The 27,112-nt window shown below is 45.5% G+C and overlaps 1 protein-coding gene across 1 annotated transcript in view; it reads right to left on the bottom strand.

Moving 5' to 3' along the window:
* Window positions 1–410: 410 nt before the first annotated feature.
* dcaf7 (ddb1 and cul4 associated factor 7) overlaps window positions 411–27,112 on the bottom strand; it is a 45,896-nt gene continuing 19,194 nt past the window's right edge. Inside the window, exons 3-6 of the mRNA XM_085966642.1 lie at window positions 19,149–19,267; window positions 12,562–12,771; window positions 10,878–10,995; window positions 411–9,027 (exon numbers count right to left, since the gene is read on the bottom strand). Coding sequence (XP_085822768.1) covers window positions 8,855–9,027; window positions 10,878–10,995; window positions 12,562–12,771; window positions 19,149–19,267 — 620 coding nt within the window. The 3' untranslated portion in view covers window positions 411–8,854. The remainder of the gene's footprint in view (window positions 9,028–10,877; window positions 10,996–12,561; window positions 12,772–19,148; window positions 19,268–27,112) is intronic.

Genomic DNA, 27,112 nt, shown 5'->3' with positions numbered 1-27,112 from the left:
TATGCTGGATTGGCAAAGTCCAGCAGCATGAAAGTTCTTTTCGATTTCTTGCTGGGCAGTGTAGAGGGATCTACCCAAGCTGGCGTACTCAATGCACGCACCAAGCTCCTGAAATGGAGTGTTTTTCAGCTCCAACATCCTTCACTAGAGTAAAGGATAAATCTGTACCCGGCTGTGGTTAGAGCACTGTGTACAACTTTGGGTGTCCCATTATAGGAAGAACAACGTCATCTCGAGCGTCCAGTGCAGATTCACCAGGATGATGGCACAAAGTTTATAAAATAACCTTGAGTGGTAATGCACCAGGAGAATGTGTCTCATTTTCCAATACTGACAGCAGAGTCACAAATGGAACAAAAACACAACAGGCGAGACAAAGGAGAACTGGCGGAAGAATGCGACAACACTGACACGCTTCAGTAATTTTATTAAGAAAAAGTTAACATCTTATATATTCCATTGTAAACAAAAACATTCTACAGTTCTAAGAAAGCACTCAGCTATGCATTCATTAATGAACAGAAACTGGACAAAAATCGCACAATATAAATACTAAAAGTGCCATTTACAGGGTAAATAGGCATTCGGAAATTTGAAGACTTTTTTAAATTAAAGACAAATTGTTTCTTCAATGTAGGATGGCTGCTCCTTCCACCAGTAAACGCAGTGGCCTTGAAATTACAGCTCGGGGCTCCAGCCGACAGTGCTCGGACAAAACGCCTCAACTCCTCGTAAAAAAACTATTCCATTCGAACATGTCCAGCTCGCATAATTCCAAGGGCGCATTGTTTTTTTTTTTTAAACAGATCAAAACGTGAGGAATTTTAAAAAAAACACACACAAAGATCCCTGCTTCAGTCTGATGTACAGCATCTGAACTAACTACTGAAATACACATGGCAGCTACACTCAACCAGCTGCCAAGCAACAGGTTTAATAAAATGGAGGGGCTCACTTAGTTACATTTACACCAAACCTTCAGAAGGATGAATGTGTGGACTGGAGCAATTTAAAAAAAAAAAGACAATGTGCAGGTTGGGATTTTATACTAACAGTGTCAGGAGGAAAGGGTTTAGTTAACCTGCGGTGTGGAGCTGGACAGCCCGGTGTTGGGGTTGAAGTTGGCTGCCTGGTTACTGGACTGTGGAAGGCCTGGCTCTCGACTGCCGAGGTTACGAATAAAATGCTGCGACTGCACAAGTAGCCCACCGCGTGTCCGAGAAAGGAAGCTGCCCTGTGTACAGGAACCAGACAGGTGCACAATCCCTTTTGAAAATATATGACCCCCACTCCCTCCCCCAATACACCTGGATTTGGACAGGGCAAAAAAATAAATGGTGACAGCCTCTAATAGCTGAAGGACCCCCCTCCCACCCTGGGAATTGTGCTTTGCCCCTCACAAGCAGCATGCACTAATACTTTATACACCTCACTGGAACACACACCTAGAAATACTGTCAATGCGAAAAAAAAACTCAGGTTGTGCTACACAATCAACAAGTCTGGAATCTAATGGCACAGAGAACAGAAGATAAGTGGGCGATAGCTAAAACATCACCTTTCAAATGCAGAACTCATAAGCAGATTACTAAAGTACAGAAGATATCGGCATCAGTCACTGAAACATCAGCCTTGACCAGACTGCCCAAATACACTAACCATCACACATCAAAATAAAAGGTGGGGCCGGTCAGAGTGAAACCAGTATGTTCAATGATGGGCTTTGACAGCGAGTGCCTGGACTAAGCACACGGTCACTTTACAGAGAGCCATCTCGGGCAGTCACTCTCCGGACCCAGCTGCATCTGCTGGTTGGGGGGGGGGGGGGGGGGGAGGTGTCTGCTGGTCAGTTCAAGCCTTGGGATGACCTCCTTCCTCACCCCAGCACCCCACTGTTCCCGCACTGCCCCATGTCAGGACAGCGCCACAGGGAGCAACACCCTTCCAGTGCCTGGCCCAAGTGGCCGTTCTTCACCCGCGAGCCCAGACGGTGAGCACCGGCAAGCTATTCAACTGTGGAGGAGGCAGCAGAGCCCAATCCCGTCCCTGCCAGACATCCACACACACTGTTTCTGACGGGTCACAGGATGGTGGACATGAGCAGGGCCCCGCTTCCAAACTGCAGCATTCACACCTCCACCCTGGGATCGGCTAACGGAGGCGCAGGGCTCGGCACCTTCTTATTCTTTGTAGCTCAGTACCACACACCAGGTGCCCTACAGAGCTCTACATTTCTTTAAACAGGAAATGCGGTGAATTAAAACTAAACATTTAGACATCTAAAATGATTAAATGAATGACTTTTTCCCTAGTTTACTCAAATATCTAAACAGCGCGTCAGCACGTGAGAAGCAATCAAAATAAAGAATTGGTCAGAACGGCCAAGTTTGATGCCAGGAGCCGGCAAGAAAGAGTTAAATCAGATCGACACACTCCCGCTCCCCTTAATCTGGTGGGTAAAGGAAGCCCCCGGTGAAGGGCCGAGACGTACATGTGCAGTTCGTGCAATCCACTGATCGAAGTCAGGGGCCAGGCAGCAGGGCAAGTGCTCCAATGGGGTCCAGTGCCCGAGGAGGTGGCGGGGGGCATTGGCTCGATTTTCTATCGACAGCGCCTGCATGAGATGAGCCTCAGCTGTTATGCCTCCTGTGGCCAAACAGCCTGCTGACACTTCCCACCTGGACTCAGATGACGAGTACTTGGGTGAGACACCAGAGGGCGGTTCGTGCTCGAGTAACTAGACCCAGCACAAAAAATCATCAGATTGCACCGACAGACGCTCCAAGTGAGAATATAACTGACTGAATTTATACTGCCATTTACCTACATGAGACACCTTCCCTCCAGGTGTTGGCTGCGGTCGAATGAGAATTTCTGCTGTGCACCTGGAGAGAGACACCCATCAAAAGCAGCACTTTCACTACAATGAATGTATACGAACAGCCTAGAGGAGAAATCACACTTAATCCAATACATTCCTTGTCTGACACTCCTGACTGATGCCCAGCACCAGTGACAGGCCTGCACCCTGGAGTTAAGAGTTGCAAATACCCACACTCTCCAGATACAGCCCAGTCTGGAGGGACAGACTCTAATTGTACAGAAACCGTCAGCCGCCCACCACTGGCATTTACCGAATCCTGAATAAACTACACTTACAGCGCCACTGCCTGAAACTACGATGGAGTATTAGCGTGTTGCGCCTGACACACACATACAGAATCAGGAACGGAATATAAACCACAGGGGCCGCAGACACACCACATGTCCACCCTTCCAGCTACAGGGGACACGCGGCGGGGTACTTTAGCAGCATCCAAAACACATGCTGCACAAATTAACAATTTAACACACACAGGAACAGGGCGAAAGCTTAGACCCTGAATCAGCGCTGCACAAACACATGTATCGAGGTGGCGAGTGAGCAATTATCCAGCAATGTAGGAAATAGCTTACACTAAATAAACCCTGTGAATCAAACCAACATGTCCAACAGCAATGGGTCAGTTATAAAATACTGTACAGGGGCTCAGCGATGCTGCTGTTTAAACAGGCTTCTCAGGGTTACAATAACCACCCTTCAGTGATTCTCAAAGGAGCATTACAGAAGGCTTAAAATGAGCCAAGCCATTCAGATAGGAACACAGTCAACTTTCCACATGCAGGGCTCAAACAAGAAGAATTCGAGTTCAAACAAGAAGCTGATTTTGTAGGACATTATTTGAATGACCGGGTTTCCTTGCAAGAATTCTCCAGCTCAGTGTGAAAACTTAGCACAAACTCCACACGAGACCCACATGCCACTGGACACCATGTAGCAATGGTAACACTAGCTGAGGGCAACTGGTCGGGCTCCCCTGCCAGAGGTCAGCGCAACAGCAACTGAACCTGGGAGCATCCTAGTTTTGTCTAGCTCAGTACCCAATGAGCCAGCAGGGGAGACCCACCCTCCGCAGGGAAGGAACCATCGTTATAAATTTGATGGGAAACTTGGGAGAGGAAAGGGAGGGGGAGGAGCCCTGCTATACAAAGCACTGTGGCCCCACAATGTTAGAAGCTAGACCAGTAAACCCCGGCTACATCGGAACTGCCACCATCCCAGAATATCAGTGTTGTCACCGGCTTATTTAAAATATTGGTACCAATATACTAACAAAAATATACAAACTAGCACACTTGAATGCTGTGCAATACTCTCAATGAATCACCTCCAATCCTTCCGCCACCAGTGACAGAGCTGTAACCATCAGTACTTCACCCCGTGTCACACATCTCCAGACATGCATGAAGTTTACAAAGCCAGAATCTATACTTATGCCCCTGAGTGTTATTCACAGTTCAAGTCAATATATTATGAACATTTGAGATTGCCACCATTGCACTGTACTGATGGCCCAGTGCTGACACTGATTGTAGTGAAGTTATCAGCTGCACCTGAACTAATGCGCGTTATTCTATAGTGCTAAACAGGGTGTGAACTGCTTCACTACTAGAGACACAATGAAATGTAGTCACTGGTTCAGGAAAATGCCGAATGGGTGTAGGGGGTGCCAAGTGGCATCTGAATGGGAGTGTCAGGTGATCGAGTTAGATATAAACAGAATAGTGGAGGTATACAGTCCAATCTAGAGACACACAGACACAACTTTCCCAAGTATGAGTTATGGTTCCATGGGTACAAGGCCCTCCTCCCACCCAATATCTAGCCCAAGTGCCAATTCTTAATGTGAACCCAGGCGGTAAGCTGCGAGCCGAGTCAACTACGATGGTTTGATCCTCCAATAGGGGTCATGGCTCAGCTGTAATCTAGTACTACACCCTGGCCGAGCCCCCTTCCCCAGCCCAGGGGTGCTCCAGCCAATCGCAGTATCCAACGGAGGTCAGTGAACTCAGCACAGACCAGGGATCTCACCTGACACCACCTGATCTCTTTCAGTAGTGATGTTTCCCACTTGGGCCACTAATGGGACTTGGATTTTATTTTTTTCTTTTAAAAAAACATTTTCAAAGCAGTCAGCTTTTTGTCACTAGCGAGCACCACAAGCAGAAGGTATAGTTTAGGAGTTTATGTTGTATGCTGCAGGGCTGATGTAAAAAGACATATTTGCAAGGCAGAATCAGACAGGTAAAGGGGCGACACTATATTTACAATGGAAAGACTCATCACTAGGGATATGATAATCTGAGCACTTGCAATGGCTGAAACAGAGGATAAAGACCTCAAGGAGTGTGGTAGTGCATCACGCAGGGTGGGCACCTTCTGCCCAAACCAGGCAATTAAAAAGGGTGACATGAATGAAACAGACCCACTTGCATACACACACAAAACCAAACCTTTATAAAATCCATTATATCCCCCAGGTTTTCACTTCTCACAGTTGGCAGTCACCCACGCTCAGAACATGGAGTGTCCGGGTCAATACTGGACAGAGTGAGGGACAGACCATCAGGTCAGTGAGGGCAAATATACCCAACAAATACTGGGCCAAGTTGCCTGGGGATATTTCAGCACATGCTGGGGGCTAGGAGCTGGCGTTATGCCCATCACCACAGGAACTGTATTATTCACTCCCAGGGCATACCAAGGGGCCTGGCCTTTAATAAGTTAACCAGTGTTCTTTCAGCAGGAATGGATTTGCACTGCAGAGCTTTCACCATTAGGTGGCAACGGATCCATTCGGTTTGGTCACTTGTTAACGTAATGCGAGAATTCCATCCCACTGATTGAACACAGGGTCAGGTTTCCCGTTCAATCAGAATTCAGTCGCCCTTCCCTGCACAGGTTTGACTGGGCAATCTGCAGCAGTATAAAGATAGCCACAATTTTACTGCAGTCAGGATTCAGGCACTGAAAATTAAAACAAGCCTGCAATGAAAATGCACTAATCATTGGTTTTGCTCAGCTCATGCAGACTACAGCACACAGTTTGTTAGAAATTAATGTACAGCCCAGAATGCAGGGTAGGCTGCGGCTCGGGTGCCTAAAGTTTAGTATAGATTTAACAGTTAGCCCACGAGCTGTTAAAATACCTGGTGCTTCACACCTAACACACTCACCGCACGATTTGCCAACATGGCCTCCCTGAACACCCACTGGCTGCAAACTCAACTGAATGCAGTAACTAGTAACGAGGCACTGGGACAGGGCTAGAGTCTGGCAAATAGTTATAAAAATGAGAAAACTACCAGGTGGTGGAAGCACGCCAACAGTATCAGGGGTGGGGGATTCCAAGTCAGTTAGGAGGGGGAGGGCACCGCCGTTGGCTGCAGAAAGGTTCAATGACAGAACTGGAAAATTAACACCAGGTTGCTGCAGCAGAAACCCTCACCCATTAAATATCAGCGTCGTCTCTGGAAGGTATTTATAGTACAGTATTACACAAAAGAAACACACATTTAAACCAACACATTTCAATGTGCAAAACACTTTGCAATATTTCAATTTATCAATTTAACTTGCTCCCCTCAACAGTGACAGACCTATACCCAATACTGTACCCCAAGTGCTATAGTGGCAGCCCTGTACCCACCTGTACTGTACCCCAGTGTTAGTGACGACCTGTATCCACTAGTACTGTACCCCAGTGCTATTCAGTGTCAGACCTGTACCCACCAGCACTGAACCCCAGGCAGTTTAAATCCTGGCGTCCCCAATCCCACCCAGAGCAAGACTGATGTGCACCCACTGCAAGAACCCAACCTCAATTCCAACCAGCTTCAGGTCTGATTCAAGTGCCCTGAATTAGAAGCTGGTGGCTCATTCCCCATGGTGTCGCAGACTCATCCAAGGCTGCACCCACTCCTGCCACGATGCACACTGAACACGCAATGCCACCTCCCACTAAAAATCCTATATTCGCCAATTATTTCCCCTGAATTAGTGCACTATTAAATATACAAGGAGGTGGGGTGGTGGGAGTCACCGGCTGGGAATGTCAGGTACTCCCCTAGTCTTACCTTCCACTTTATCATCTAAAGCAGTTTAAAAAAGAACTCGAATACACACACACACACAATACCATCTTTGACAGAGGGAAAAACAACAAGCCTGGATTACAGAGCACGGGGCGGGGGGGCTGGACAATTAAAGCACACAATCATAGCCCAACACAGCCACTTGAGCCTTGTTGCAGCCATGCAGGACTTTATTTTATTGCTATTCAATTGTACTTCGTCACAGTGCGTCTTTTCTGCCTATTCCCTTAATCAAAATTATTCAGTGTTTGTCAAACACTACTCAATGGGGGGGGGGGGGGTGGAGGCAGGATGGGACCCGGGGGTGAGGTTAAAGAGAATTGCAGACTGAATGCGGTGACAAAGCATAAATGAGTTCCTGTTGCCTCACAAGATACCACTTCCTGAAGGAATGGCTTTTGCCAATTGACCGCCTTACCCGAGGGCATACCATCGATACAAAGGGAACTGGACTCACTCCCGCACCCCCAACAGACAATGTAAAACGCTGCGCGTGTGGGAGGGGAAAGGGGGAGCGCGGCTCTCGCGGGTCGTGAGCCTCCACTTCAGCACAACTCAGTTTGTGTGGCACCACCAGTATAAAACTGCACTCAACAATCCGGTTATACTGGAATCACATGCTCCAAATTCACCCGGTTTATACCACAGGCCGGATTGGAAGACGACAGTCAACAGATCCCAGAGATTTGCACGTGGGCAGTCTCTCCGAGGTCCATTCATGACTTTACTATCTTGTCGGCGGGGTGTTGGGGGGGTCTGGGAAGGCCAGTGATATGGAAACTGCAATTCCCAATTAGGGTGGCCAGGCTGAGGACATTTGCCAGTCTGCAGCCAAAGTAAAATGGTAGCCCCAATGGTGAGCGGTGCCAGCGGCAGCCATTACACGGTGCCCACTCTACTGCCCCATTGCTTTACAATGTGGTGCTGCCCGCTTCCAGGGGCTGGAGCAACATCTCGTTGTACATTACACGAGGCAGAGCTGCCACATAAACTGGGCATCGGGGGCCTGACCGGGAGAAACACAAAACAACTGAACAAAGAATAATCATGTTCTGCAGGTTTGTCATTCCGTTTCACGAGCCAGGCCCTTGCTCGCGGAGTGGTGCTCTGGTGTTAAGGCTGTCTGCGCATATTCACACCGCTCATGAAGGCAGATGAATGGGGATGGTGTTGCTGATGCTGGGGAGGAGTCAGGGTTACACACCAGGGCTGACCCCAGCACATTCTCAAAGGCACTGATCATTGCTTACTGCGTCACTCAGCATTCTCCTCACTCCAGAGATCCTTCGCTCCAGACGGTAAACTTCACCGTGAACTGATTTCACAGCTGCAAGTTGCCAAAGTATTCCCCTGTATTAATTTCTGAAAAGATACATCCTTACCTTGCAATCAAAAGAAAAGGAATTGTCACACGCCTAGCATGGAGGATAGCTCACAGTTGCAGGGTAACATGGTCCCTTACTGGCGTACACTAAATCACCCGACGACAGCGGATCAGGGAACGACAGGACTGTTCTGAAACTAGAGTTATCCCAGGCTGTGTTAGCCCAATCATAAAAATACGGTCAGGTATTATTTACAGTGACATTTTAAAAAGGGTTGCTGCTGTAGGACATTACCAGAGATGGGGTCAGCTGATTGAATTAAAGCTTCATCCTTTCCTAACTGGTTTAAGCATTTTTTTTTAGATCAGGAGATAGATCAGGAATCCAAACAAAAGTTTAATTTGGACCCAGAAAGGGCCAATTGCACTCTGTATACAATAACACAACACTGAGAATCTGCACAAACATCCTTAACTTTAACTCATTCACACCGCGCACACACACACACACAACAGCCCCCATCTCCCTCCCTCGGCTAGTGTGGGTCAACAGGACTACACCCGCAAGATCTCAAGACAGTTATTATAACAAATGGCTATCCAGTCGGGCTGGGTCGATGCCCACTGGACATTGTTGATTTCTCCTTCCGCTGTGTAGGCCAGGATGGGGTCTTCGATGGCGCGTGGCATCTGCTGGATGTCCCAAATAAGTGCCTGGTGGTCATCCGCTTTAAACAAAAAGCACAGTTGGTTTAGGCCAAAAAGAGTACAAGACATCAGCCCTCATCGTGGTTGACAGACTGTGCTGAGAGCAAGACATTCCTTCCATTGAAAGTGCTTATGGACGGCCATCGGGAGAGTGAATCGAGCCTGTGGCTCCCCTGCTCTGTGTGGCTCAGCTCGACATGGGGTGGCACAAAAGGAACACAAGGGGGGGGGTCAATGTGCTGTATTCCTTTTTTTTTATTTTTTATAAAGTGTTAACAGTGAGTGCGCTCAAATCATCTGGTAGTCCATAATTTGTGTCCTTCCGGAATGTTCCTGGGCTTTAGCCAAGGGCATGAGGAGGTACCGAGCAAAGCCTAGGCAAAAAGCTGCCGGGAGAAACCATTGCTGGAGGCCACGTCAGCCCGGAGCACCGCGAGGAGGGGCTCCGAGATGCCGCGGGACTGCTAAGAAGCGAGAGCCTCCCAGTCAGTGAATAGTGCCGGCTTTTTCGAAGATGATAAAACTTTAAAAAGCAATAGAAGAGCAGAGAAACTTAGGAGTTCAGATACACTAGTTGATAAAATTGAAAAAACAGAATTGTAGGTTTTATAAATAGGGATATGGAGTATAAAAGTAAAGAGGCTTTACCAATACCTACACAGATCATTGGATGTTTTGGCACACTACTTTAGGACGAATGTTAAAGCCACAGAGAGGGTACAAGAGGATTAATTAGGATATTTCCAGCGATGAGATATTTTGGTGTTAAGAATCAGAATAGCACAGCACAGAAGGAGGCCATTCGGCCCATCGAGTCTGCGCCGGCTCTTTCGAAGAGCAATCCAGTTAGTCCCACGCCCCCGCTCTTTCCCCATATCCCTGCAATTTTTCTGCTTCACGCATTTATCCAATTCCCTTTTGAAGGCTACTATTGAATCTGTGTCCACCACCCTATCAGGCAGCGCATTGCAAATCCTAACCAGTCATTGCGTAAAGTTTTCCTCATGTCGCCTCTGGTTCTTTTGCCAATCACCTTAAATCTGTGCCCTCTGGTTATCGACCCTTCAGCCATTAGAAACATTTTCTCTTTATTTACTAGACTAGAGAAATTGTAACACTGGAACAAAGATGGTTAAAGGGAGATCTGATTGACGTCTTCAAAATAATTAGGGGTTTTGAGGAGTTAAATAGGGATAATCTCTTTCCACGTCCAAGGTGAGTCATTTAAGTTGATCAGCAAAAGAACAAAGGTAGGATAAGTAAGGGGTTGTCAGGACATGGAACACCCCAACAAACAGTGGTGGAAACAGAATCCACAATGGATCTTTAAAGGGAAGTGGATAACTAACTGGGAAAACAATGCGCTGTAAAAATTCTATGAAACTACAAAATGAATTTGGGGAGTTTCAAGCTCAGTCCTAGTTGACACAAAACAGTTCTGCACTAAACTGGTAACCTCACTCAGAGTCACAGGGCTAGTGTGATAAATGGGAAATGCCACACACGGGGCAGTGTGAGGTGCCCTTCGGAGGTTTGGACACTGCTGCAGAATGGAGGGAGCTTTACTCTGCATTTAGCCAGTGTTGTACCTAACCTGCTTGATGCTGGAATGGAAACGCTTCTGTTCCCAGCGCTGACCTTGATCAACACAAAATCCTCACAAAGTAATTTCCAAAAAACCCTAGAGTTTTGAACATTCAAAACACTTCATTTGCAGCTACTGGGAGTCACAGGGCTATATTTACTCCACATGGGGTGACTGGGTAATCCCCTCAGCACCATACCACCTGATCTTTGTCTCTGGGAAATAAACTACAGGGCTTTAGGGTGACAAATCTCACAACAGACTGCACAGCGCACGGGTCCTTACCTGCAGTGCAGATGTGACAGGATGAGTGCGGAGCCCAGGCAATGCCATTCACACATGCTCTGTGATTGTTTAGCCGGGCCACAGGAGTGCAGGGCACACGAACATCGAGAATCACCACCTGCAAACGATAGGCAGATGGTTTGGGCTTAGCACAGACTGGAGAAAAAGAGTGATTAGCAACAGCAAGGCAATGGTGAAGCAGGGATTACCAAACAGGGTTGATGCCTCACAGGGCTTTGAAACTAACTGAATGCAACATGAACAATCGGTTTCCCCCATTCCCAGCTTACTTACCATGATTATATGCACAAGAATGAGGTGGCACTCATACCTTCAGAGGCAATGAGCACCAGCTCGTGTCTGATTTAGTTCCCTGCCTCTGTATCAAGTGCCAGAAGCTGCACTGGCTGCTTTTGATGCCACTTGCCATGGGGTCCACTATTCTATTCTCGCTGCAGGGGACTAAGCTCACCCAATGTTGCCACTGCTGAGCTGGATGGACGTCGCCAACAGAGTGGGAAAGTCGCAAAGCAGCTTTGCATCAGTTGCCTGTGCACAGAATGGCGCGCATGCAGTTATTGCAGTCGCATCAATGGTTTCTGGGCAACTGAGTATGCCCAAATCTTCCAAATGCACCGCTGATTCGGCACAACAGGAACTGGGTCATATTACATACGGCACAGAAACAGGCCACTCAGTCCAACCAGTCCGTGCCAACGTTTATGCTCCACTCGAGCCTCCTCCTGTCTTTCCTCATCTAACTATCAGCGTAACCCTCTATTCCCTTCTCCCTCATATGCTTGTCCAGCCTCCCCTTAAATGCATCCATACTATTCACTTCAACCACTCCCTGTGGTAGCGACTTCCACATTCTCACCACTCTCTGGGTAAAGAAGTTTCTTCTGAATTTCCTATTGGATTTCTTGGTGGCTCATCTTATATTGATCTGCTTTCATAATATAAATGGGGTGCAGCTGGATAAAAAGATTGGATTCAGCAGACACCTATCGGATTAGGTTTGATCGGGTCTGAAGTGGGACCCCAGTGACCAGTCGCAAAGACCTGAAATAATGAAGATACAGCGATACTGTCGTTCTATCACAATGACGGCTATCCTGGCAATGAGGAAACGGAAGTAGCAACAAGGTCATTTTGTTGGTGAAATAATAAAAAAGGAATGGGTTTTATGCAAAGTACTGCCTTGTCTGTACATACTTGAATATTGCACACTCTCTTCACTGCTCCAAAGTACCAGCTTCCCCCGACGTACAGGACATCCCCCCATGTACAAACTACACCTGTATTCTACATTACAGGGCACCATGCTCATGCTGGGGTACGGTTCAATGATTGCAGGCTAGCTTCTACTGGCTCGCCTAAGTGCCTAGTCTTCATGTTTAAGCCTTCATGGTGGCTATTCAACTATCAGTGAGGTTACAGATAAGCTCAATCTGGTTTTCACCAGGCAATTTCCAGCTGGGTTCACTGGACAGCCACCTGGCTGATTTTTTCCCCTCACCCCAGGGTTACCGAGGCACTGACTGAGATCTGCTAACTCCTAACAGATTGGGATTGAATCGGGGACTGTCCTGGTCTGTAGAGTAGCGCAATTACCTGCTAGGTCATCGAGGACACATTACATGTATTACTGCACTATTAATGCTCGGACTTTTTGTGTGCTCACCTCCATGCCATCCATTGCCATGGTAGCCAGGTAATTGGGATCTTGCTTATTCCAGCACAGGCGGAGCAACGGATGGTGCTGGGGGTCTTCGTAGATGATGGTGCTGTGCTCCAGGTGTCGAAGGTCAAACATACGCACCGAGCCATCCGCGCCCACGGAGGCAAACATGTCTCTGCCGCCTCCTGCCCTGCTGAACGCAATATCGTACACCTGCAGATGGCAGAGAACAACAGTCACTTCAAACAATTTGATAGCCTTACCATCAGCACCTTCAGGAAAGGAAGAGACGAAGATGACTTTTTGAGAGTTAAGAAAATAGATTTAGTTAAAAATCAGAATGAGCATGCCAGGAAAGGCCTTGCGTCAACTCTGGAGTTAGCCGATCTCGGCTGGCTGCAGTAAAGTTCGACACTTGGCCTTGGCACCCCTTATTCAGGATGGGGGAAAGCATAGGAACAGAAGGCCATTCAGCCCCTCGAGCCTGTTCCACCATTCAATGAGATCATGACTGATCTGTGACCCAACTCCATATACTAGCCTTTGCCCCATATACCCGCCTTTGCCCCATATACCCGAATACCTTTGGTTAACAAAAATCTCTCACAGATTTAAAATTATTAATCTAGCATCAATTGCTGTTTGCGGAATAGAGTTCCGAACTTCTACCACCCTTTGCGTGTAGAAGTGTTTCCTAGCTTCACTCCTGAAATTTTCAATTTTTCGCTGTAATTTTTAGACGATGCCCCCCTAGTCCTAGACTCCCCAACCAGCAGAAATAGTTTCTCGCTATCTACCATTTCCTCTTAATATCTTGAAAACTTCGATCAAATCACCGCTTAACTTTCTGAATTCCAGGGAATACACCCCTAGGTTGTGTAATCTCTCCTCGAAATTTAACCCTTGGTACCATTCTGGCAAACCTACGCTGCACTCCCTCCAAGGCCAATAGATCCTTCCTCAGGTGTGGTGCCCAGAACTGCGCTCCAGCTGTGGTCTAACCAGGGCTTTGTATAGCTGTAGTATGACTTCTACCCCTTGTATTCTAGTCCTCGAGATATAAAGGCCAGCATTCCATTAGCCATTTTGATTAACCAGGGGCATCACTCCCAATCACTACCCAGCAACCACTGCTAGAAACGCTCGGTGTCGCTACTGGGAGAGGACAGGATCGAGCTTGACTACGATGTCCCACTCGGTCAATTAGCCCATTCACATTATCAAGACATGCTTAAATAATGGCCATTTAAGACAAAATACTAGAGGCTGGCCGAACTCCAGCAAAGAAGTCTAAAACAGTGAAGTTTGACTAGGTAAAAAGCACCTCGAACATTGCTGTGTTCCCCCCACCCACCCCCGGGCAATCTGAGATTTGAGTCAAGCGGAGAGATTGGCCAGGGCTATGAAACCCCAAGCTTCCTTTGCTGGCAGGTTCCAATATTGTTATTTGCTCAGTAACACATGCGTGTCTTTTTTTAAACTTACATTTCAACAGAAATCCCCAGGCACCGTGAGGCTTCTCAGCAAAACATGTTTGTGGAAATGATGAACTGTGACGGGATCCTTTCGGGTCAGTGCATTCAATCCTTCCTGCCTGGTCACACAACTCCCTTTCACAATTATGTTCCACTCTCTCCTACCCCCATCTCAACTGAGAATTAAAACAGCGGCCTTTCAGCAGTGCAAAAATAAACCCTTGCCTTTTACCTCTCGGATCTGGGTTTAAATGCAGCCCATACTGCCTGCTTTACTACTGAAGGGCCCTACATGAAGTCAGTTTGAAACAGTCAATGCAGTTCCTAGTGGACCACAGCACAGACCTGTCCCCACTTCAGTATTAACTGGCAATCTCATTCAGAGTGGCAGCAGAGTGCCTGGTGTGGGAATGGAGAATGCTTCAGTTGTACAGTAGGGCATGCTTAAGCCACAACTTTAATACGCTTGTGAGGCATATTGCTTTAGGCAGAGTAAAGGGAGCTTTACTCTGCATTTAACCACGTTACAGGTGACCTGAAAGTGCCTGGTGCGGACATGTAGTGCCTGAAGTGGGATGCGTTCTACTGCCCAGCACCATCACCCGTCATCTTTACAGGCACACTCCCCACTGAAAAACAAGAGTAGGAAAAACACAGCTCTGTTTCAGCTAGCAATCTGCCCTCATTTCACTTCCTGTCTCCCCTGCACCCTATCTCACACCTGCTTCCCCTCCCCCACACATCCCACCACAATCAGCCATTTCAGGGGCATTGAACAGACATTTTAAAATTCTATCAAAAGGAACTAAAATTGCAAGTAAGAAAAAGTTTATGAATTACCCTATCATCGGCGCAGACATCGATGGGCCAAATGGCCTCCTTCTCTGCTGTACTATTCTATGATTCTGTATTATTCTATAATATCAAGATGTAGAATCAGTTTGGGTGGAGCTAAGAAACAACAAGGGTAGAAAACACTGGTGGGAGTAGTTAGTTTATAGGCCCCCTAGCAGTAGTCGTAGTGTCGGGCAGAGTATAAATCAGGAAATTAGAGGTGCATGTAACAAGGGTAATACAATCATCATGGGGGACTTTAATCAAAACCAAATTTGCAGCAATAGTGTGGAGGACGAGTTCATGGAATGTATTCAAGATGGTTTTCTAGATCAGTTTGTCGAAGAACCAACTAGGGAACAGGCTATTTTAGATCTAGTGTTGCGCAATGAGAAAGGGTTAATTAATAACCTTGTAGTAAAGGAGCCTCTGGGAGAGAGTGATCATAATACAAGAAATTTATATTGAGTATGAAAGTGATTTAGTTAAGTCTGAAACTAGTGTCTTAAATCTGAACAAAGCAAACTACGTAGGTACGAGGGGCGGGTTGGCCAAGGTAGATTGGGAAAATAGATTAAAGATATGATGGTAGATAAGCAATGTCGAACATTTAAAGAATTAATTCATAATTTGCAACGATAATACATTTCCTTAAGGAATAAAAACCCCACAGGAAAAATGGTCCAACCGTGGCTAGCTAACAAGAGAAGTTAAAGATAGTATTAGATTAAAGGAAAAGGCTTATAATGTTGCCAGAAAGAGTAGTAAGCCTGAGGATTGGGAGGATTTTAGAATTCAGCAAAGGATGATCAAGAAATTGATAATGAACGAGAAAAGAGAATGAGAGAGTAAACTAGCAAGTGGCATAAAAACAAATTATAAAAGCTTCTATAGGTATGTAAAAAGGAAGAAATTAGCAAAAGTAAATGTGGGTCCCTTACAGGCAGAGACAGGAGAAATTATAATGGGGAATAAAGAAATGGCAGAGACATTAAACGAATACTTTATATCTGTCTGTAGAAGACATGCAAGATTATCATGGATTAGTTGGCTTTTAGAATACTTGTTTTATTATCTTATAATCATTAGTATCGTATAGTCAGCAGTAATGGATTTATAATCGTGTGTAAGAATTAAATGTAAAAGTCTGTAATTGTCAACTGTATGCAATGGTAAACTGAATTATATTAGCCATGTAACCCTTTGCCTATAATTAAAGCCCGTGAGTTAGCCATAACCCAGACAGCCTAGGGTGAGAAAGAGGATTGCTATGGTTGAATAGGGAATTTGTAGGGTGAATTAACAAAAGTTGGATATTAGCCAACAGTAAAGATGAGGCATAGAATGGAGTTAGCCGTGGGAACCAAGGTCTGTTGTAGCTGAAACCATGTTGGATTATGATGTCTGGCAGTGATTAAAATATAGGCTTTTCAGGAGGACCATCAAGGGCGCAGTATCTCTACAGTATAGAGACAGCTTCTTTTGTGTTGACAGAACTAAGTTTTCACGGTCAAAAGCAGATGATGTGAGGGGGTTGAAAGAGAACCTGAGTAAGCAACGGTGCTGTGGACATGCACCTTTATGATTGGACTTTGAGGAATTGGGTGTAATCTAGTGATTGGTTCAGTCAAGACTCCATAGGTTTTGAATGATGGCAAGGGTATAAGAAGGGGATCTCGACAGCCACAAAGTGTAAAAGATTTCAGAAAGAGTAGAAGATTTCAGGAAGAATCAAGGAGACACTCGAGAGACAAAGAGACGAGACACAGGGTGCAGCCGACTCACAGTTGAGACTTCTACCCAAAGCTTAACGGGGTAATACAAGTCTCAATTATACTCTGTAAACTGCTGATTGAATGCCATCATGTATTAAGTCTTGCTTGTGCTGAACAAAGTTAAATCGCTGTCACCAATATGGGTCAACTTCGAATCATTCGGAACCAGGGTCCCTCTGGGATCTTACAGACACAAAAAACATTCTGGAAATAGTGGGGAATAATGAGGAACTTAAAGAAATCAGTAATAGTAAAGAAATAGTACTGGAGAAATTAATGGGATGATTAATTCTGTCCTTAAATTTTCTTCCAATAATTTGCCCACCAACAAGGTTAGGTGGTGGGCAAATTACTACAATCATCGTGTTTGACAAATCTGTTAGAGTTTTTGAGGTTGTAACTAGCAGGGTAGATAAGGGGGAACCAGTGGATGTGGTGTATTTGGATTTTCAGAAGGCATTCGATAAGGTGCCACACAAGAGGTTATTACACAAAATTAGGGCTCATGGGATTGGGGTTGATATACCAGCATGGAATGAGGATTGGTTAACGGACAGAAAACAGAGAGTAGGAATAAACGGATCATTTTTGAGTTGGCTGGCTGTAACGGCGGGGGAGGGGGGTGGGGGAGCTGCAAGGATCAGTGCTGGGGCCTCAGCTATTTACAGTCTATATCAATGACCTAGATGAGGGGACTGAGCATAATGTATCCAAGTTTGTTGACGATACAAAGTTAGGTGGGAAAATAATCTGGGAGGACGCAAAGGGATATGGACAGGTTAAGTAATTGGGAAAGAACATGGCAGATGGAATTTAAGTGTGAAGTTACCCACTTTGTAAGGATAAATAGAAAAGCAGAATATTTTTTAAATGGAGAGACTGGGAAATGTTGGCATTCAGAGGGACCTGGGTGACCTTGCACACGAATCACAAAGTTAACACGCAGGTACAACAAGCAATGAGGAAAACAAATGGCCTTTATTACAAGAAGATCTGAGTATAAAAGAAAAGTATTACTACAATTATATAGGGCCTTGGTGAGACCACACCTGGAGTATTGTGTACTGTTTTGGTCTCCTTCCCAAGGAAGGATATACTTGCCTTAGAGGGAGTGCAACGAAGGTTCACCAGACTGATTTCTGGGATGAGGAGAGATTGAGTAGACTAGGCCTATATTCCCTAGAGTTTAGAAGAATGAGAGGTGATCTCATTGAAATAAAATTATTAAGGAGCTTGACAGGGTAGATGCTGGGAGGATGTTTCCCCCGGCTGGGGAGTCTAGAACCAGGGGTCACAGTCTCAGAATAAGGGGTCGGCCATTTCGGACTGAGATGAGGAGAAATTTCAGTCAGAGGGTTGTGAATCTTTGGAATTCTCTACCCCGGAGAGTGGATGCTCAGTTGTTGAGTATATGCAAGACAGAGATCGATAGATTTTTGGACTCGAAGGGAATCCAGGGATATGGGGATAGTGCGGGAAGGTGGAGATGAGGTAAATGATCAGCCATAATATTATTGAATGGTGGAGCAGGTTCAAAGGACCTACTCCTGCTCCTATTTCTTATGTTATCACCAGTTTTTCCACTTACAACACACCAACAGTGGAATCCTGTTATGATCAATTTAGGCAAGTAACCCAAATGATTACTAAGCAATGGATTGCTAAATCATAATTAGTAATTCCCGACATGCATTGAGGATCCCAGGATTCCCCAACGTGCACTTTGCTGCACCAGTGCTGCCCAGAATGTTAGTGTGTTAGTTTAGCTACACTTACATTGTGCAAAACCTGCGAGCGTGTGATCTGTTCCCGAAGCACAGGATCTTGTGCCACTGGCTGTAAACCAAATAGAAAACAGCCAGGGCTCAGTAAGACCAGCAGCTCAGGAGGACCCATTTTCAGTGGGCCTTCAGATCCACCGGTATTAACGAACCCTGGCCACTTTACATACAGCTTGCAGCCTGCTGTACATGGCTCACACTCTGGGAACCAGTCGCTCAGGTCTCGTGTAGTTAAAAAAAAGACAACTATTGTTCCATTCATTGCTCTATATGCTCAAATCAGACACTGACTGGAGCATCATTCAGCTGTTTAAAATGCTTAGCCGCATTGCTCAGAAGTGAAGTTACTGGTTCATCCTCCACATCACTTACAATTAACCAGTTAGGAATATTTACAGCCCATTACTGATAGTGCTCCTTTGTGGTGTTATTACCCTTTGACATGCTGGATCATTGTAGAATAGGGAACCTGTGACAATTGTAGAATAGGTAACTGCCAATAAAGTAATCGCGACAAAGCTCCCTGCCCTCCCATACAGGCCAGGAATCCAACTGAAACACTGAGGACAATTACAGCGCCCCACCAGCTAACTTAGCAGAAACATGGAATCGAAACAGGGACAGCACTGTAGAACTCAGCTGCATGCTGCCTTCACGAAGCGAGATATTGGGGACCCTTGTATCCTGCGTTGAATTAAGCATGCTGAACAGCAAGACCTCATTACCTCCTTATCATGAGCAATGAGCTGTGTTTTCACGTGACCAGAGACCAGATTGACACGGCCGAGCACCTGTCCCGTCTCCAGACCCCAGATCGTACACGTGGTGTCTATGCTGGAAGTACCTGCGGGGAAAACAGCAGCAGTTAGAAACTTGACCACTTTAGGAGCAGGAAGTGGCCGTTACTCTGAACAACCCTGTTCTGAGAGAGAGATCCCTCAATCCTTTCTCGCTCCAGAAAAACATCTAATTGTCTCTTAAACCCATTTATGTTGTTCCTTTTAGTAACCTTTCCCATCAAGTAACTCCACAACTCTATTGCTCTTTGGGTGAGACAGCTCCCCGACATTCCCTTTTTACTCATTAACTTCCTGCTTTTTCCATGTATGTACCCTGGAATTTGAATTTTGCATCATAATGAATCATTTGCCTGGATCAACTTTTGTCCATTGCTGGTCTGGTTCTGGGGAATGAGATAGGTCAAGTGGAGCAAGTGTCAATAGGTGAACATTTAGGGAACAGTGATCATAGTATCGTAAGGTTTAGATTAGCTATGGAAAAGGACAGGGAGCAATCTAGAGTAAAAATACTTAATTGGAGGAAGGCAAATTTCAGTGGGATGAAAACAGATCTTGCCAGGGTAAATTGGAATCAAAGATTGGCAGGCAGAACTGTAGTGGAATAATGAGCTGCCTTTAAAGAGGAAATAGTTCGGGTACAGTTGAGGTACATTCCTACTAGGGGGAAAGGTAGGGCGACCAAAGTCAGAGCTCCCTGGGTGATGAAAGAGATAGAGAGTAAGATGAAGCAGAAAAAGAGCGTGTATGACAGATGTCAAGTCGAGAATACATCGGAGAATCAGGCTAAATATAGAAAGTTCAGACGGGAAGTGAAAAAGAAAATAAGAGGGGCAAAGAGAGGGTATGAGAATAGAACGGCAACCAACATAAGAGGAGGGGTGGGGCCGATTAGGGACCAAAAAGGAGATCTACGCATGAAGGCAGAGGGTATGGCTGAGGTACTAAATGAGTACTTTGCATCTGTCTTCACCAAGGAAGAAGATGCTGCCACAGACATAGTAAAGGAGGAGGTAGAGGAGATACTGGATGGGATAAGAATTGATAAAGACGAGGTACTAGAAAGGCTGGCTGTACTTAAAGTAGATAAGTCACCAGGACCGGATGGGATGCATCCTAGGATGCTGAGGGAAGTGAAGGAAGAAATCGCGGAGGTGCTGGCCATAATCTTCCAATCCTCTTTAGAAACGGTGGTGGTGCCAGAGGACGGGAGAATTGCAAATGTTACACCCTTGTTCAAAAAAGGGTGTAAAGATAAACCCAGCAACTACAGGCCAGTCAGTTTAACCTCGGTGGTGGGGAAGCTTTGAGAAACAATAATTAGGGGCTAAATTAACAGTCACTTGGACAAGTGTGGATTAATTAAGGAAAGCCAGCACTGATTTGTTAAAGGCAAATCGTGTTTAACCACTTGGTCAAGTTTTTTGATGAGGTAACAGAGAAGGTTGATAGAAACATAGAAAAATAGGAGTAGGCCATTCGGCCCTTCGAGCCTGCGCCGCCATTCAATATGATCATGGCTGATCCTCTATCTCAATACCATATTCCTGCTCTCTCCCCATACCCCTCGATGCCTTTTGTGTCTAGAAATCTATCTCCTTAGGTATATTCAGTGACTTGGCCTCCACAGCCTTCTGTGGTAGAGAATTCCACAGGTTTACCACCCTCTGAGTGAAGAAATTTCTCCTAATTTCAGTCCTAAATGTCCTACCCCGTATCCTGAGACTGTGACCCCTCATTCTAGACATCCCCAGCCAGGGGAAACATCCTCCCTGCATCCAGTCTGTCTAGCCCTGTCAGAATTTTATACGTTACAATGAGATCCCCTCTCGTTCTTCTAAACTCTAGTGAATACAGGCCTAGTCAACCCAATCTCTCCTCATACGACAGTCCTGCCATCCCAGGAATCAGTCTAGTGAACCTTTGCTGCACTCCCTCTATGGCAAGTATATCCTTTCTTAGGTAAGGAGACCAAAACTGCACACAGTACTCCAGGTGTGGTCTCACCAAGGCCCTGTATAACTGTAGTAAGACATCCTTGCTCCTGTTCTCAAATCCTCTTGCAATGTAGGCCAATATACCATTTGCCTCCCTAACTGCTTGCTGCACCTGCATGTTTGCTTTCAGTGACTGGTGTACAAGGACACCCAGGTCCCTTTGTACATCAACATTTCCCAATCTATCACCATTTAAATAATACTCTGCCTTTCTGTTTTTCCTACCGAAGTGGATAACTTCACATTTATCCACGTTATACTGCATCTGCCATGTATTTGCCCACTCACTCAACTTGTCTAAACCGCCTTGAAGCCTCTTTGCATCCTCCTCACAACCTCATCTAGTTTCGTGTCGTCGGCAAACTTGGAAATATTACATTTGGTTCCCTCATCCAAATCATTGATATATATTGTGAATAGCTGGGGCCCAAGCACTGATCCCTGCGGTACCCCACTAGTCACCGCCTGCCGCCCCGAAAAAGATCAATTTATTCCTACTCTCTGTTTCCTGTCTGTTAACCAATTTTCAATCCATGCCAGTATATTACCCCCAATCCCATGCACTTTAATTTTGCACACTAACCTCTTATGTGGGACTTTATCAAAGGCCTTCTGAAAATCCAAATACACCACATCACAGAATCACAGAAACCCCACAGTGCAGATAAAGGCCATTTCGGCCCATCAAGCCTGCACCGACACATATCCCACCCGATCCCCGTAACCTCTACACCAACACATATCCCACCCTATCCCCGTAACCCCACGTATTTAATCCCCCTAACACTAAGGGTCAATTTATCATAGCCAATCAACCTAACCCGCACATCTTTGGACTGTGGGAGGAAACCGGAGCACCCGGAGGAAACCCACGCAAACACGGGGAGAATGTGCAAACTCCACACAGGCAGTCACCCGAGGCCGGATTCGAACCCGGGTCCCTGGCGCTGTGAGGCAACAGTGCTAACCACTATGCCACCGTGCTGGTTCTCCCTTATCTACCAGTTACATCCTCAAAAAACTCCAGTAGGTTTGTCAACATGATTTATCTTTCATAAATCCATGTTGACTTTGTCTAATCCCGTTGATATTTTCTAAGTGTCCTGTTATCACATCCTTTATAATAGACTCTAGCATTTTCCCTACTACTGATGTTAGACTAACCGGTCTGTAGTTCTGTTTTCTCTCTCCCTCCTTTTTTAAATAGTGGGGTTACATTTGCCATCCTCCAATCTGCAGGAACTGTTCCATAATCTAAAGAATTTTGGAAGATGACAACCAATGCATCCACTATTTCCATGGCTACCTCTTTTAGTACTCTGGGATGCAGATTATCAGGCCCTGGGGATTGATCAGCTTTCAGTCCCATTAATTTCTCCAGCACTCTTTTTTTTACTACATGTAATACTAATTTCCTTTAATTCCTCCTTCTCACTAGACCCTTGATTCCCTAGCATTTCTGGGAAGTTATTTGTGTCCTCTTCCGTGAAGACAGAACCAAAGTATTTGTTTAATTGCTCTGCCATTTCCTTGTCCCCCATTATAAATTCTCCTGTCTCTGACTGTAAGGGACCTACATTTGTCTTCACTAATCTTTTTCTTTTTACATACTTGTAGAAGCTTTTACAGTCCGCTTTTATGTTCCCTGCAAGTTTACTCTCACACTCTATTTTTCCCCTCTTAATCAATCTCTTGGTCCTTTTTTGCTGAACTCTAAACTGCTCCCAATCCTCAGGCTTGCTACTTTTTCTGGCAACTTTATATGACTCCTCTTTGGATCTAATACTATCCTTCATTTCTTTTTTGTTAGCCATGGTTGGGCCACTTTTCCTTTTGTGTTTTTGTGCTAGAAAGGAATGTATAACTGTTGCAATTCATGCATTTGTTCCTTAAATGTTAGCCATTGCCTATCCACCGTCATGCCTTTTAATGAAGCTTCCCAATCTATCATAGCCAACTCACTCCTCATACCTTCGTAGTTTCCTTTGTTTAGATTTAGGACCCTAGTTTCGGATTGGACTTCTTCACTTTCCATCTTAAGAATTCTACCATGTTATGGTCACTCTTCCCTAAAGGACCCCGCACAAGATTATTAATTAAGCCCTTCTCATTGCATAATACCCAATCTAGGATAGCTTGTTCCCTAGTTGGCTCAACGTACTGGTCTAAAAAACCATCTCTTACACACTCCAGGAATTCATCCTCCACAGTATTATTGCTAATTTGGTTTGGCCAGTCTATATGTAGATTAAAATCACCCATGATTACTGTAGTACCTTTGTTACATACATCTCTAATTTCCTGTTTGATGCCGTCCCCTACATTACCACTACTGTTTAGAGGCCTATAGATAATTCCCACCAATGTTTTCTGCCCCTTGGTACTTCTTAGCTCCACCCAGATTCTACATCTTGATTTTCTGAGCCAATATCCTTTCTCACTATTGCTCTGATTTCATCCTTTACTAACAACGCCACCCCACCTCCTTTTCCTTTTTGCCTGTCCTTCCTAAATATCGAATATCCTTGGATATTCAGCTCCCAGCCTGCAGACATGTCTCTGTAATCACAATTATATCGTATCCATTTATATCTATTTGTGCTGTTAATTCGTCTACCTTATTACGAATGCTTTGTGCATTCAGATTCAGTGCCTTTAGATTTGTCTTTTTAACATTTTTAGACATGTTGACATTTTTTTTGTACTATGGCGCTATTTGTCTTATTACCATTTTTTCTTACCCGGACCCTATTTGTTAGTGCGCTCCTTTGTTTGTACGCTCTGTCCCTTCCTGACACAATCTGGTTATCCTTACCCCAATCACTTTCCTGCACTGCCTCCTTGTCTTTTCTCTTTAGCATTCTAGATTTCATTCCACCGGGACCCTCCATCACCCCCCTTATTTAGTTTAAAGCCCTATCTACCTCCCCAGTTATTCGACGAGGGCAATGCGGTTGACGCGGTGTACATGGATTTCCAAAAGGCGTTCGACAAAGTGCCACATAATAGGTTTGCCAGCAAAGTTGAAGCCCATGGGATAAAAGGGACAGTGGCAGCATGGATACAAAATTGGCTAAGTGACAGGAAACAGAGAGTAATGGTGAACAGTTGTTTTTCGGACTGGAGGAAGGTATACAGTGGTGTTCCCCAGGGGTCGGTACTAGGACCACTGTTTTTCCTGATATATATTAACGACTTGGATGTGGGCGTACAGGGCACAATTTCAAAATTTGCAGATGACACAAAACTTGGAAGTATAATGAACAGTGAGGAGGAGAGTGATAGACTTCAAGAGGACATAAGACAGGCTGGTGGAATGGGCGGACACGTGGTAGATGAAATTTAATGCAGAAAAGTGCGAAGTGATACATTTGGTAGAAAGAATGAGGAGAGGAAATATAAACAAAAGGGTACAATCCTAAAGTGGGGGGGGCATGAACAGAGAGGCCTAGGGATATATGAAGGTGGCAGGGCAGGTTGAGAAAGCAGTTAAAAAAGCTTATGGGATCCTGGGCTTCATCAATAGAGGTATAGAGTACAAAAGCATTGAAATTATGATGAACCTGTTTTAAACACTGATTCGGCCTCAATTGAAGTACTGTGTCCAATTCTGGGCACCTCACTTTAGGAAGGATGTGAAGGCCTTAGAGAGGGTGCAGAAAAGATTTACGAGAATGATTCCAGGGATGAGGGACTTCAGTTACATGGATAGACAGGAAAAGCTGGGGTTGTTCTCCTTAGAGCAGAGAAGGTTGAGAGGAGATTTGATAGAGGTGTTGAAAATCCTGAGGGGTCTGGACAGAGTAGACAGAGAGAAACTGTTCCCATTGGCGGAAGGGTCGAGAACCAGAGGACACAGATTTAAGGTGATTGGCAAAGAAAACAAAAGGCGACATGAGGGAAAACTTTTTTACGCAGCGAGTGGTTAGGATCTAGAATGCACTGCCTGAGAGGGTGGTGGAGGCAGACTCAATCGTGGCTTTCAAAAGGGAATTGGATAAGTCCCTGAAAGAAAAACATTTGCAGGGCTACGGGGAAAGGGCAGGGGAGTAGGTTTAGCTGAGGTGGTCTTGCAGAGAGCCGGCACGGGCTCGACTGGTCTTCTTCCGTGCCGTAACCATTCTATGATTCTATGAGTTCTCTTTATCTTAGAAACTTTAATTAGATCTCCTTGAAATCTCTTTTGCAAAAAAAAAAGTCCCAACTTTCTCAAACTTACTTTATTTCTGATCCCTAGAATCATCCTAGTTGCTCACCTTGTCACTCTGAAGGATTTTTCCTCATTTTTAGTTGGTTTCCCTAGGTAGTGAACCCTTCACCATAAACCCTTTGCCTCAATCAGCTTTTTCAATACCCTTCATAAACTCGAAGACTTTAATGAGATGTAATTTCCAAAGGAAACAGTGAAGGAGCTGAAATTTCAATTTAGGAGGTGGCACAGCTCGTAGGACATCAAAACCCTCTTGTTTTTCTTGCGCTGGACCGTTTAACACTTCACTGTGCAGTTTATAGCCCAACGAGAGCTGGCCGCAGGGCGTGAAAGTCCAATCACTCCACACTGAGACAACAAAGCCTTCGTCAATGCCAGGTTCTCTCGGAAGGGAGAAGGAAAAGCTTTCAGTAAAAAGTCACAAGGGGTGTGCACGTGTGCCAGGCCTAAAGGGTTGGTGATGACAGAGCAGTACCGATACAAAGATGGCAGTGTGACTGCATCACTGCACTTCTCCACACATCGCTCCAATTATTTTTATATGTATCTTTATTAAATCGCTTTGATTCAGTGCTGGAAAATTCCACTTGCCACAGAAATTGCTTTGCAGCATTGGTGAGCTGCTTGGCAAAGTAAATGGCTTTGATTTGCAGTAGTATACTGCACCAGAATCCTTCCTAAATCTGTTAGTTCTTCACCCCTTCTCTTAAATTCAGTCAGTATGAAAATGCAGCTCCCCGAGGGTTCAGTGTGTAACTGAGTGATACACAATGGGACATCAAAGGCTTTATTTCTAGTCTGTTCACAGTTAGCCACTTTCACCTGGGGTGACAGGAGGTCATCATTGGCCTCAGACACTCTGGTCAGAAGGAGGCAGGGGGAGGGGGGGTGGGGGAGCAGCATCAGCCAGGATCCCCATTCCCAATTGTTACCCAGAGACCCTGGTCGGATATGCAGATGTAAACACTGGGTAAGAACAGGATCATGCACTGTGATGCCACACATGGTACAATAACCAGCCAATGCTCATAGAGTCATACAGCACAGAAAGAGGCCCTTCAGCCCATCGTGTCCGCACCGGCCATCAAGCCCTGTCTATTCTAATCCCATTTTCCAGCACTTGGTCCGTAGTCTTGTATGCTATGGCGTTTCAAGTGCTCATCTAAATGCTTCTTGAATGTTGTGAGGGTTCCTGCCTCTACCACCCTTTCAGGCAGTGAGTTCCAGATTCCAACCACCGTCTGGGTGAAAAAGTTTTTCCTCAAATCCCCTCTAAACCTCCTGCCCCTTACCTTGAAGCTTTGCCCCCTGGTTATTGACCCCTCTACTAAGAGAAAAAGTTCCTTTCTATCTACGCCCCTCAATTTTGTACACCTCAATCAGGTCCCCCCTCAGCCTTCTCTGCTCTAAGGAAAACAACCCCAGCCTGTCCAGTCTTTCTTCATAGCTGAAGCGCTCCAGCCCAGGTAACATCCTGGTGAATCTCCTCTGCACCCTCTCCAATGCAATCACATCCTTCCTATAGTGTGGCGACCAGAACTGCACACAGTATTCCAGCTGTGGCCTAACTAGCGTTTTGTACAGCTCCATCATAACCTCCCTGCTCTTATATTCTATGCCTCGGCTAATGAAGGCAAGTGTCCCATATGCCTTTTTAACCACCTTATCTACCTGTCCTACTGCCT

Source organism: Somniosus microcephalus, chromosome 24 (genome assembly GCF_052327205.1).
Source record: "Somniosus microcephalus isolate GS21.2 chromosome 24, FLI_Smic_1.0, whole genome shotgun sequence".
NCBI classification, from domain to species: Eukaryota; Metazoa; Chordata; class Chondrichthyes; order Squaliformes; family Somniosidae; genus Somniosus; species Somniosus microcephalus.
This window is presented reverse-complemented; position numbering and strand designations above follow the sequence as displayed.